We start from the raw sequence: 13,553 nt of genomic DNA, 5'->3' as shown, positions 1-13,553 counted from the left end.
CTTAACAAGCCCTCCAGGTGATGCGAATGTCCACTCACATTTGAGAAAAGTGCTGTCCACAGCCACGGGGCTATTACCAGCTAATCGCTACAGAGGCAGAATGTTGTCTAAATGGCGGGGCAGAGGGAGAAAAGCCAAGAAGGGAGACAAGAGATGTGTGGTTGTGCTTGTCTGGGGTACCAGCAGGTCCATTCCCAGCTGTTCAGAGCCTGCCACCTGTGAACGTAGAACAAAGTGTGGGGATGATTCTCCCATGAGCGTTCACGGACGCTGAGAGTGCTCTCTGTCAGGGAAATTGTTTTGTAAAAGCTACAATGCATTCCTTCTTCTTCCTCCGAGAGAAAGCATCCGAGTGCTGGGGCCACCTTCAGAAGTGGCCAGGGCGGCACCTGCCGTTATTCCCAGTCCCCGTTCTTGGCTGTGGTGTCATCTTGTACACTGAAGACGTTTGAATGCTCCTTTTCAATTCCCCATTTGCTCTCTGTGCCCCAGCAGCCCGATTCTAAATCTGCGTAGGGTGGGATATAGTCACTACCCTCTTGAAGCCCAGGAATCCCATCATTAACATGAGCAAGGCTCCAAAGAAACCTGTGGCCTTGTGGGTCCCCCAAGATTCTCTCTTACCCACTGTAAAAAAACAGGGCAGACGAACCTGGGGTAGTAGCCACAGGCTCCCTCTTCCTCCCCACTGATGCGCTACATCAGGGATCCACAAGCTTGCATACCTACAAGGGGTTAGTGCTTCACAGGGGTGGTTTTGCAGAAAGAGCCTTCTCAGAGTCCCTCCAAAATACCTTCCACTCTGACCATCCCAGAGATCACGTCCCACTCCCTGGCTTTTCTCAGCGCTAGTGTCCCGTGTGCCTTGGACTCCCCTGGCTCTGCCTAATGCCACAGACGTTAGTATGGACAGGATGAGGACCAGGACTTGTGAATTCACAGCCGGTCAAACTCAACTGGTCCTGGTTCTGGGGCAGGGGCCACCCCAGGACAGCAAGGTTTCTCCCTCCCTGGCTGGCGGCCGCATGTTGGGATGAGGACTCTTCTCACTGCTTTCAACCTAAGGTGGTGTGGGCTCCTTGGCCCCTTTCCACAGACTCTTCTTCTGCTTGCTTGCTTTATTTATTTCCTTATTTATTTATTTATGTATTTATTGGCTACAGTTTCATTGTGGTATAATTTACATACTATTGCAAGTGCACGACTCAGTGATTTCTAGTACAGCTGTGCAATCATCACAACTCAATTTTAGCGCATTTTCATGACCCCATTTGCGATCACTTCTGGTTCCCTTTTGGCAACTGGGATGCCCGGGTCAACTTCTCCTACCGTCTCCTGGGGGAACTGACCCCCAAGAAGAGCTCAGAAGGAATTCATTCAAATGGAGAAACTTCTTTGCTGCTCCCACCAAAACCCCACTCGCACCCGTCCCGGACCCTGGCCCCCATCCCATCCTCGGCCTTGACCCACCACAGCGCTCTTCTTAGAGAGTCCGGTGAGAGACGAGGGAGGGTCACCGAGACCTCGCACACATCACACCTGCTGGACCCTGCCTGTGAGGCTGGCGGTGTGTGTTTCTGTGGGAAAAGTGGGTAAGAGCAACGCCTTGAGTCAGAGTGCCCAGGTTCAAATTCGAGTGCTGCCATTTACGAGCTACGTGGCATGTCTCCTAACACGGAAAGTGGACGTCAAAATAGCACATGCTGTGGAGTTTTTGTGAGAAATAGATTACACATGGAGACCATGAAAGTGCCTGTCCCGTCCTCAGTGCTTCATAAATGGTGCACATTATTGTTGGCTTGATTGGATTTTCAAAGGGGCCGTATCACCAACCCCCGCCCCCCCCATACCCACACAGAAGTTGGAAAATGCCACCCGTGACAGGTGCGACAGGGAAGCCCCCAGATGCTCAGAGGAAGACATGGTTGCAAAAGATGTCATATAAATGAGGAGAATTAAGAGGTAGCTGGGCCCTGGCTGGTGTGGCCCACTCGGCTGCAGTGTGGGCCCATGAACCGAAAGGTCACCGGTTTGATTCTCAGTCAGGGCACATGCCTGGGTTGTGGGTTTCATCCCCAGTTGGGGGTGTGTGAGAGGCAACCAATGGATGCTCCCCTCCCTCTCTCTTAAGTAATAATAATAAAATAGTAACAGTAATGAGGTAGCTGTAAGGGAGCCCTAGGAAGAGGGGCAGGATGGGAATGGGGGTGGGCAGGGGACAAGCAGGAGGTGTTAGTGTGGGATGAAGCAGCTGGAGCCTGAGAGGAGGCAGGAGCGGGGGGGGGGGGGGGGAGCGCCTCCTGACTCACCTGTACGGTCCAACATTTTCTGTTCTTTGGAGGAAAATCAACTACAGGTGCTGGGAAGCTAACAACAACAACGGGAACCTAAGAGCCACATGCAAACCTTGAGTTTCACCATCCGTCCCATCATCTTTCTGACCTTGAGGCCCACCTCATCAAGAGGCCCCCGCACCATTTCGCTGTGTTCTGTTGGAGTTTCTGGCTTCTATCCAGGGCAGCTGGAGAGCAAGCTGCAGCAGGGGCTTTGGCAGCAGTCTGTAAGAGTGCGGCTCCGCCAGCGAAGCTGCCGTCTTGTTTTCAGGCGTGCCAGAAGCGGAGTCTGCTGTACGGAAGTGCAGGCCAAGGGCGCTGGCTGCCACTGGCTAGTCGGTCCTCTGACCTCCCTCCCACCGTCCGACAAATAGCCGTCATTTATAAAAACACAACACACACTGGGTTTTAATGAGAAAATAATTGTATACTTGCATTGAATGCCTCACAATCACTATAAAACCAAAGCAGAATAATGACATTGAAGTGGTTAACATACACAGGAGAGCCAGATACAGAGTATAATATTCGAACACAGTATTGCTGCGTTTGCCCCCTCCTCCTCCTCCAAAAACAAAAACAAAAAAAGTCATCTGGGTAAAGAGCAACACAAAAATCAAAAATTGGCAGCTCACTCACTGAATGCTTAAAATTCAGGAAACTGGTTGTCGCTAAAATTGGATATATTCACCATCTCTAAACACTTAGGCTATTTTTTTTCAATACATAGTTTAATTACATTCATTTTTAGTTGAAAAACAAAACTGTTTAATTATTTGTCTTCAGAGACAAGAGTCAACACTGATGTAGTGTTCCTCGTTCCGCTTTACATACGTGTGTGCGTGCTGTGCATATATGTGGACACTGGTCGATATACTGCTTCTAGGTCATTGTCTAGGGCGGGCAGCATGCACGGGTGCGAAGAGGCGAGGGAGCTGCGTTGTGTCGTCTGAGTGGGACACAGCTGGCCTCCTGCCACTGACAGACCCTGTTTCCATAACTCCTGGATGAGAGAGCCAAGGCATGTCAGTAGTTAATCAGCTGCGGAGGAAAGGGAACATCTATTAAATACTGCGGAATGGAACACTTTCAGGAAAGCCTTTAACATCTACAGAATCTAAACATGTGTCCTAGCTGAGAGTAACAAGCTTGTGTACTAACTGGGGACAGGGATGCCCCTAGGAGGCCGAGTTTCCTACAAGGATCTGTGACATCTTCAGAAAGTTAAATAGGGGTTCGTTTGGGATCCCAGAGCCTAGCACAGTGCTATGTACAAAAGCAGGGGCCCAATGTTTCTTGAATAAAAAACTCAGGAGCGCAGAGAAAATCTGGCTCTTCCAAGGGAACTGTAATTTACACGTTAACAGGATTGTACGTGAGTGGAGGGAGGAAATAGACAACAGTTATGCAGAAGGCAGTATAAGAGGGCAAGCAAATGCCAGAGAGGAAGGGGCCACAGTTAAACAGCTATGGGGCTGCGGGGCGGTCTTGGAAACTCTGCATTTGTTGCCTTATCTACACGTGGCGTGTGGACCAAAGGACTCAACGCAGCAAGTGCCTCTGGTTCAACCAGCTGGAGTCAAAGACCCATTTTTCTGCCTCTGAAGTGATCTCATGGTTGTGTGGCCTCCTAAGCACCCCTTCCAGCTGCAAACAACAAAAAACTTTAGGTAAGTCCTGAGGGCAGATTCCTCTCGTGAAAGATGAGGGAGTTCATTCAGACCATGTCTACGGTCTTAACCGGACCCAGAGTCAATCCAGGAGGTGGGCAGCGTGTGTCCTGCGCAGCCCCCAGAAGCACTCTGCCCTCCTGCGGCCATCCTAGCTGCCACCGGGCCCTGGGCCACTGGAAGCTGCCGCCCCATCTGTTCTCACCCGCGTGCCTGCCTTGGGCACCCTGGAAATCCCCAGGCAAAGCATCCTTCCTGATTGTCCCGTTTTACCTGCCAGGACTTCTAATCAAACCCAGATCTCATTTTCCTGAGAATGTCTGTCTCCATGCCAGCCTCCCCCACTGGAAAATGAATTCCTTGCAGCAGGGATAGGATTTCTTTGGTGTTCCCAATGGCTGGCACATGTTGTGGAATATTCACCCCGAATATTCAGGAGCGCGAACCATATAAAGATGGCACCAACTGCCCACTGGTAGAATTTGGCTTCAAATTGCAGGTTCCCTTGGCAGTTTTAAAGGATCCTTGTAAGGTTATCAGACAGTTCCGTTTTGACTTTGTGCCCACTGCTTGTCTGTGAATCAACTTTTCCCTAAGTCAACACTAGTCTAAAAAAGAAACAAAGATAACGTGGGTAACATCTACATACAAATGTTGTGGGGTTGCTACTTGTCAGAATAACATAGGAGAGCTTATGCTATAACAATATAAAGACAAAAATTCATGGTCGTGAGGTCTGACTTAATTATTGCTTATTTTTAAAAACCACAGTTTTAAAACAAAAAGGGAAAATAAAAAGAATGCTGGTAGGTGTTTTTTTTTTCTCTCTCATGGCCAGAATGGAGCACTTTCTCATCCAGAAATGTAGGGCACCCGATCGCCGAACGCCCTCATCCTATTGCTGTAAATGCCGGAGAGAGTGAAGCTGGCATCCTCCACGGTGTACTAAGCACGACTACAAAGCATGAGAATAAATGTGATACTTTCCTAAGCGTCAAGTGACAAAACTGCTCACAACTCTGCAATTGTGACTCATGCAAATGCCATGTTAGGTCAACTGAATATTACAGACACTGCATCAGTGCAGTGCCTCTATATCCCTTTTCATAAAAAAGAAATTCCCACTCACTCCCGACGCCGGCTAAGAGCTTTGGAGGAAATAACTGTCCACTCTTGTCCCACGATCATCCTGGAATTTCCATCCTGACCCACACGCGCTTGCTCACAGGCATACACACCTGATACGAACACACAAAGGTAGGTGCATGTGTGTGCATGAGCCTACACACACACACACACACACACACACACAACCATCTTTAGGATTGGTAGCTGATTCTAAGCCTGTGCTTCAATTCCTATCCTATATTTCTGTGTCATCCTGAAAAACGCGGGTTGCTCCACAAAAATATCCCCCCCACTTCCTTACCTCCCCTCCCTCACTCTCTCTCCCTCCCTCCCTCCTCTCTCTACCTTCGTCACCTCTCTTTAATGTGTCATTTCTGATTGATCCAAAATAATCTCATTCTTCCTACCACCCCTAAGGTCCACTTTGTCATATAAAATATAAACCCCCTTTTTATTTCTTGTCGTCTGCTTCTCTGAGGCAGAGTGCGCCCTGTTGACAATTATTGCCACTCTAAAAATACCCCTGCCCTCTTGAACCAGGCCGCTCCATGTGCACAGGCTCTCTACATGGACATATTCCCCCGTCCCATCACAAAAATAGTTGTCCACTAAATATAGCTTTCGTGTGAAGAAACATAATTGTGAAAATGTAATTCTCATAACCTGCAGATCAGTCAATACTACAAGCAGACAAGGTGCTAAAGCTAAAACAGTCCATTTGGTTTGGCTTTCTCCCCCTTTCCCAACCTCCTAACGTAGAACAGATTGTGTGTGCAACAGGAAGAAACACTGTCTTAAAAATATGGATTTTATATATTGCGATCGTTAGTTGTTCCCAATTTAAAACAGTGAAAGGTAAGAGAAATGGAATCATAGTTGCCTCTTCTTGGCGAGCAGAGAGAGAAACATTATCCGTTGTATGGCTGCTGGAGTACTTGGAGTTAACCCAGCACCCCTGACACTGAGTGACGGGCGGGAGACCAGTGCCGAGCGCGTGTCCTGTGCTGCGTAGACGGCACGAGCGTGGGCTCTGCTGCTTCCTCAGTGGCCCCATCGCCACTGTTGCCTCCCCACTCAGCGAGGCTGGGCTCAGTTCTGCCTGCAGCAACCACGCTGATTTGCTTGTAACTGCTTCGTCCTGTTGGATCAGTGGTGGGTTGGTCCAAATCCAGGTGATGCTTTGAGTCACCAAAAAAATCCTTCCTCTGTTGACTCCTGGGTGTTCGAGTTTGAGGGGTGGACTTCTTTTCAACTTGAGTTTTCATCATTGTACATTGCAGCTTCTGTCTACAGGAGGATTGTTGAGTTTGTTTGCACTTTAATAAATATCCCATTAAAATGCTGTGGTGTGTGTGGATTGCTTGGTTTCTTGGCGACCCAAGCACCAATAATGCTTCCTGGGTGGAAGGAAGTTTATTATTCATGGTCCGCTTCCTCCTGGTTGGCGTAGATCCCTGCCTCCCAGCGCAAGGCCAGTGCGCTCTTCCTTCGATTCACCCGTGTGGCCTCAAGGACCTGAAACGAGAGGGGGGAAAATTAGGCCAAATTCACGGATGTGAATCATGCACGCAAACAAAGTCCTCCGTTCCTTTCCTCCTCTCCCTCTCTCAACGACATGTAACGAAGGGGAAAGGGAACAGAGTGTGTGGTCCGCTGGGAGGTAGGGAGAAATAAAGGGAAGTGGGAGCTTTGCGTATGTCTCACGGCCACTGTTCACTTGCTATTTGACCTAGAGCCATCAGCACGGATTTCATTTTCCTGAAATGTCCTACAAGTTTCTTTAAACTAGATTTGACTGCGTGGAGTTGTTAGAAAACCAAGCCTGTCCCCACCTGCTGTGAATGGGTGCTCTCTGAAGGGAGCCCCACCCAGGACAGTAGCCACTAGCCCCGTGTGGCTACTGAGCACTTCAAACAGGGCTGGCGTGGCTGGGAAAGTAAATATTTAACTTTAACTAACTTCCATTTAAATATCCTCATGGAACTTGTAGTGACAGCACAGCTACAGATAGTCTTTGTCACTTTGTAAACAAGCAGACCAGAGACCAAATCCAAACAATTGGACCAGTGTGAATTCAATCCATTAGGCTTTGTGAATCTTTATAAGGGATGATCCTATGTATATCTTGACAGTCTACTTTGGCATAATTAAACTTCAAAGAGGTATTAAGTGGGGGGAAAATAGCTTTTCAGGCCAATGAAAAGCAATCGGAGCATTCTGAGGCAACTTGAAGGCCATGGGTGCTAGTGGTAAGTGCAATGAAGCTGACAACATCAAGGACGCGTCAGCGCACCATCATCAGGGTAGGGCCCCTCCCTCCGGCTCATGAGAATAGCCTATGGGCTCCTGAGGGAAACTTTGGCCAATCTGTTCCAGCTTTGGTTTGATCAAGATGAGGTCCAGATGAGTAACCTGTAACGTTGCCAACGTAGGAGAAATGACTCTGTGTCATGCCACTCCACCAAAAAGCAAACCCATGCATGCCAGCTGGTCAGTTAAATTATGATGGCATTCGCTTAGGATGTGAAGTTTCTGATTTTAAAGAAAAGTCCAGCAGAGCCAACCCTGGATGGCTGTCCAAACAGCAATAAAGGCTTTGATTATAATCAGAACCATCATTTTGGCACGGACAGCGATGCTGGCAACTCCAGAGAAGCAAGGAGGTGCAGGTGACAGGCGGTGCTGGCGGCCCAGGCATGAACGTTTTCTGGGGGTCTGTCTCGACCTGCTTCTCTGCCCCTCTAGCAAATTAATAGACTTCACAGCAGGGCCAGCTGGACCTGACGTGTAGGACACAGTCAGGTTGCCTGAATATGTGCTCACTGTCAGGCATATAAGCCATGTCATACAGTGTTTTGTGTGTCAGCATATCATGGCCACTTACTCAGAATCTAGGAGTAAGATGTCAGCAGGAAAAAGCATGCTTTTAAACCTGCCATAGTTACAAACGGAGGATTCTCGTGCTCAGTGCACGGTAGCATGGCTCAGAGAAGCAGGGCTGGACCGGACTTGGAAGTCCTGAGCTTTATTTCTGGCTCTGGAACATGCTGCTGTTGTTCACGGTATCTTGTGCCTCAACTTTCCTCACCTGTAAAATGGACAGAACCACCACCCTACTTCATAGGATTTCCCATAAGGCAGTGCCGACTCTGAAGTCCAGGCAGCTCTCGGTTTAAATCCTAGTGACTATGTCATCCTGGGGAAGTTTACCTCTGTGCCTCAGTTCCCTTCTATGTACAGTGGGAACAAAACAACCTGCAGGACAGAGTTGGCCTGAGGAATAAATGGGGCAATATATGGGAGGCATTCAGCAAAAGTTCCCCCTGCACAGTAAGTTCTCAAACAATGATTATTCCTATCATCTTGTGAAGGGGCTTTATAAACTATGAAGTAGTATTAGATAAAAGGCATTTTTATAAGGCTCTCTATACTTTGTAAAATGGTCATCTGTTCACTTTGCACGCACAAACTGAAAGATGTATCTAAAAGTTAAAAAACACATCTAAGCTTCTAAAAACCACAATTAGACATTGAGAAAAGTACATGTAATGATACTCTCAATATTTGTTTTATACCTTATGAAGGAAAATGACTGATAACGATCAACTTACATATATATAGTTAACTGTAATTTTGGCTAAATAGGGAGATTTTAAAAATACATCGTGTTAGTCCTGACTGGTGTGGCTCAGTTGGTTGAGTGTCGCCCCACAAAGTGAAAGGCCACCTGTCCAATTCCAGGTCAGGGCACATGCCTGGGTTACGGGTTCGGTCCCCGGTCAAGGTACATGGGAGAGGCAACCAATTGATGTTTCTCTCCCTCTGTCTCTCTCCCTTCTTCTCTCTCTAAAAAATAAATACAGTCTTTAAAAAAAATGTTTATTGTGCTATAGGTTAGCATACCAATTTGAAGAATAATTTTACAGTATGTAGTGAATGTAAGGATATCTAAGCCCTGTAACCCATACTTCTATTTCTAGGTATAGAGAGAAATACTGCATAGGTACACACAGAGATATGTATAATAACACTCAGCAAAGTGTTGTTTGTAATGGCAATAATGTAGGTTTTTCAGAGAAGAACCTACATTTCCCTCACTGGGAGAATAAACAAACAGTGAGATGTTCCTTCCATGGAATACTACACAGCAGTTACAATGAGTGGCCTAGAGCCCTAAGTCTCAATATGGACACATCTAAAAACAACACAGACAAAATAAAGTCAGGAGTACAAGATATTACAACATCATGTCATTTAGGGAAAGTTCTAAAACATGCAGAACTGGAACACTGTTTACATATAGGTAGGATAAGTATAAAAACATGCATGGAACTGATGAACACCAAACTCAGGAGCAGCTGCCTCTAGGGAGACAGTGAAATGGGAACTGGGAGAAGTAAGAGGAGGGTTTGAGTTCTAGTTGCAATATTCATTTTTTATGAAATATTAAGCAAATATTGTGGAATGATGAGAATGGACAAAGCTGGACAGTTGGGCTTTGTTATTTTACTCTGTCATGGTCCCTGGCACATTGGGATGCCTGCTCCGTGACTTTGTTTCGCTGGCTGATCTGTTCTTGGGACCGAGAAAAGTGCCTGATGCATAGCAGGTGCTCAAGAAGCTGTTAACGGAGCAAATACCTGAACGATTCTCTTTACGATTCTGTGTATTTGAAGTAATTCTTTTAAACTAGAAATGATACAATGCTCTAGACATAAAAATATAAAACACTGTGCTTTCTCAGAGCAAAAAAGAGAAAACATGAAAAAATGGGGAAAACGAAAAAGTGCTTTTTCACAGCACAAGTTGGTGAAATCTGTGTAAAAGGGAGTTGCAGGGAAAAGGAGACTTGGGGGGAAATTCAATGCTTTAAGAAGCTTCCAAAACAAAAAAATACAGATTGAACAACTGGGAAAAAGGGAAGCTGGCAGGGTTCACTTCTGGACTAACATAACCTAAAGCTATGGCACGAAGCTCTCCGGATTTGCATTAACATAGACTCGATCCTCTGGAGGTGCATTGTTTGCTACCCAGACTAGGGAAGATTTGCTATCAGTGCCCGAGGAAACGAAACAAAAAACCCACTGGTTGTGCCCTCTAGTGCAAACATCTTCCAGATCCACGAGCAGGGGGACCCCACCACACGGCACAGCAAAGCACAGCGGGGCGCATCCTTGTTGCCTGTGCGCCACCACTCTGAGGCAGGAGGAAAAAGACACGGAGACAAAGTGCTTTCTTGTCCTTCTCATTCAACCCACGGGGAAATGGCAAACCACAACAGCATGCACCGGGGCCAGGCATGCAGGAAGACCAAGACAAACAAGTTGAACAGTACCTCGGAAGTCACCTTGCAAGACAGTAACTTAGAGGTGTACTGGCAGAGAGGGAAAAGACCAGGGTTAGTACATGGCACAGAATACCCCCGGCTGGGAACCAGCACCACACCAGGGCGGACAGGAGGGGTGACACCAGGAGACCATTAGACACCCACGCCAAGACTTGCTTCATCTGATATTAGTTTATTTGGAAGTCTGTATCTTTTGGAGCACGAAGATACCCCATTGCCAGTTAATAAAAATATCAGATAAGCCATACTTTGTTAATTCAAGATTTGTTGCTTCCACATTTCTGTGCTTTGAATTAACAAGATCCCCCCACACCCCCACTATGCAACCAACCGGATGCCCACAGCAAGGTCCTTGGGGGTCCTTTTGGAAAAGCCAAGGAGCCTTTTCTCTTCCTGTAGGGTTCTCTGGACCCCAAAGCAGTCTTGTGGCCTGTTTTCCCATGACAAGGAGACCCGAACTACAGATAACATTGCTTGAATGAGAGCCTCGTGGAGCCCCAAACCTAAGGACGCCTCTGGAAACCACACAGCCTCTCTTCACTACCTCGGAGGCCTGGACAAGTACCTGTAGGAACTAAAATGATCCTTCAGTTCCTGTAGGAGACTAAACGTCACTGCAAGAAAAGCTCAGGGGGGAAAAAAGTCCTGGTTATGGGAAATGAGATACAATGACCAACTGTGGACAGCCCCATCTAGATTCCTGGCAGTGACTTTGCACTGACATTACTAAGGATGTTGGAGGCATGATGGGTTGTTAGCATTGTAACCATCGAGATCATAACATCTGTGATCACTGCTTGCTTCTTATGTGCAGCACTTACAAATTAGTTCCGTCATCGCTGGGCTGATGGCCAGGAGCGGACGAATCTGGAGCTCTCCCCTTCTTTGCACCTCCCTAGGGTGCGAGGGAGAACCCAGGAGAAAGCTGGGCGGCACCCAACATCACTGACTGTGGCTGAGCTTCTGCAGAGCCTGGGGTAGAGGGGAACCGGAGGCGGACGGGCTCCTTTCAACCACTCAGTGGGGTCATGGCCACAACCCTCCAAGGCTGTCCTGGTCTAGAGGAAAATGCGTGCCAGGAATTCTTAGACAGTTGGTAACTGCTTGTCCCCAGCTCTGACTCAACCCAGGAGAATCAGTGCAGCCTCCTCTCGTTTCCAGACAGGGCGGGCTGGCTGAAAGTCCTCTCGGCACCTGTTCCCGGGGCCAGAGGGAGAGAACACAGGAAAAACCTACCAAGAATAGACCCTATGCTAGAAGTGAGGGTGGGGCTGAATGCCCAGGAGGCTAGAATTTGGACTCAGGTCAGCATCCCTTCAGTCAAGAAAGGGAAAGCAACCCACCAAGTTCAAGGACATCACTGGCTCAAGAACCCGTCATCTTCTGAGGCTCGGGTCAAGTTGGGGGAACAACTGCCAGAAAAACAGTTGCCCAAATATCCTTTTTCTGCCCGGCACCTAGAAACCCTTTAGAACTCTATGATTCACCCGTCCACTATGTGTAGTGTGATGGACCAGAGCTGGCTCAGGCCCACCCGAGGGGGCATTTCCACCCAACATTTTCAGATGAGAGGGACCCACAATAGGAGCGGGGCTGCAGCATCTGGGTGTGTGGTGAGTGCCCTGCGCAGAAGCACCAGGATGAGGGAGGGGATCGATGGGGTTGAACTCAGTCCCCCAACTCCACTCACCGACTGTGACAGTGTGGCTGCGGCAGGGCTGGGTCCTCACAGGGCTGGGAAACGGGCACCTTTTTCTAATTCTCACACGGGCCCCGAGTAGGCTGCTAAACGGCCCAGGGTAAGGTGTGGGGTGGAGAGAGCAACTCTCCTACCCCCACACACCCAGGGGCCCATTAGTATGTGGGGCCTGGCCGAAGCCTCGAGCACTGGGATCCTCATTGGTGACCACGCCACACGGAACAAGGAAGCCAGCCCAGGTGGGCACAGCCTATGCACTCCAGCTCTGAGATTGTGACCAGGATGACCATTTGGACATAACTTTTTGGGAAAACGGGGCTTTTCCTGGTTCTTCATCACTGACTTTTTCTGCAAAATAAACAGAATACCCACAGAGGACCCAATATCACTGATATAGTGACTCCCGGGTCGATGTTCTGAGAGAGAGTTCGTGGTTTCACTTTCCACCTTCTGTCATTCTCTGAGCCCTCACCTTGTTCCCAGCAGGAGAGGGACAGCTCAGGTGCATGAAAAGCCCACCGGATATCCTCCACCTCACCCCCAGGCAGGGATTCCGTGAACCAGAGGCCTCCCTGCCTGTCCTGCATCTGATTTTCCACCACGTGGGAGAGTGCAAGGGCCCTGAGCTGGAGACAGGACTCCAGAGACCACTGCTGCTCCGGGGGTGGGGGTGGCGGGGCTGCCACACCTGTCTGATGGCAAGGGTCAGCTTTCACAGGTCGGTTGGCAAAAGTGACTCATGAAAACCCCAGGCACAGCTCCCCGTGTGGTTCCTCTATCCTCTCTTCTGTCCTTCATGCCCGTGAACCCCACTGTGTCTAGTGTATCACTGTGCATGCACCCCGGTCGCCCTACTTTGTTTCTTAAGTCTGTCTTCTCCTTAGGACGCACGACAAATAAGAACTGTTTTTGTTCAGTTCAGAAAAGAGCTTGCCACTTCCTATGGGCAACACATGGTCGGTCCTGGTCATGCAGGAGGGACTTTTTGGAAGGCGTGACGGCAGGCGGACCCGCCGGTGTTGATGCCAGGGTGACACTGGACCCAGGTGAGCCATGCGAGGTCCTCAGAGGGTGGGGGATCTCAGAAGCCAGAGTTTGCCCAGAGAATAGCTAGTGTGTGTGAACGGAGCCAGAGCAGGACTGCGGCTTCTAGGGGCAGAGAAGCCAGTCACACAACTTGGGCACCAGGCAATCCGTCTGCTCCTGTTTGTGATCCTTCTGGTATCGGAGACAATTAAAGGAGGGGCCACGGATCAGCTGGGAAAACAAATGAAGGCTCGTTCATTTGTTACATATAGGTAAATGTCAACATGATCTCCAGTGACTGACGCAGACACAATAGAAAAGATCCCTGAATCAAGAGGAATAACAAACAG

At 48.5% G+C, this 13,553-nt stretch overlaps 1 protein-coding gene across 7 annotated transcripts in view; it reads right to left on the bottom strand.

Annotated features, from left to right (window-relative positions):
* Positions 1-2,713: 2,713 nt before the first annotated feature.
* The window catches only part of PALM2AKAP2 (PALM2 and AKAP2 fusion), a 307,871-nt gene continuing 297,031 nt past the window's right edge, over positions 2,714-13,553 (bottom strand). For 4 of the 7 annotated variants that reach the window (XM_045840285.1, XM_045840288.1, XM_045840290.1 and 1 more), the window contains 2 exons: positions 10,467-10,505; positions 2,714-6,646 (listed from right to left, as the gene is read on the bottom strand). In XM_045840285.1, coding sequence (XP_045696241.1) covers positions 6,548-6,646; positions 10,467-10,505 — 138 coding nt within the window. In that variant the 3' untranslated portion in view covers positions 2,714-6,547. The remainder of the gene's footprint in view (positions 6,647-10,466; positions 10,506-13,553) is intronic. The other 3 variants (XM_045840286.1, XM_045840289.1, XM_045840287.1) reach the window with 2 other exon arrangements.

Source organism: Phyllostomus hastatus, unplaced genomic scaffold (assembly GCF_019186645.2).
Source record: "Phyllostomus hastatus isolate PE091 unplaced genomic scaffold, TTU_PhHast_1.1 phas_contig_34, whole genome shotgun sequence".
Lineage (NCBI taxonomy): Eukaryota > Metazoa > Chordata > Mammalia > Chiroptera > Phyllostomidae > Phyllostomus > Phyllostomus hastatus.
This window is presented reverse-complemented; position numbering and strand designations above follow the sequence as displayed.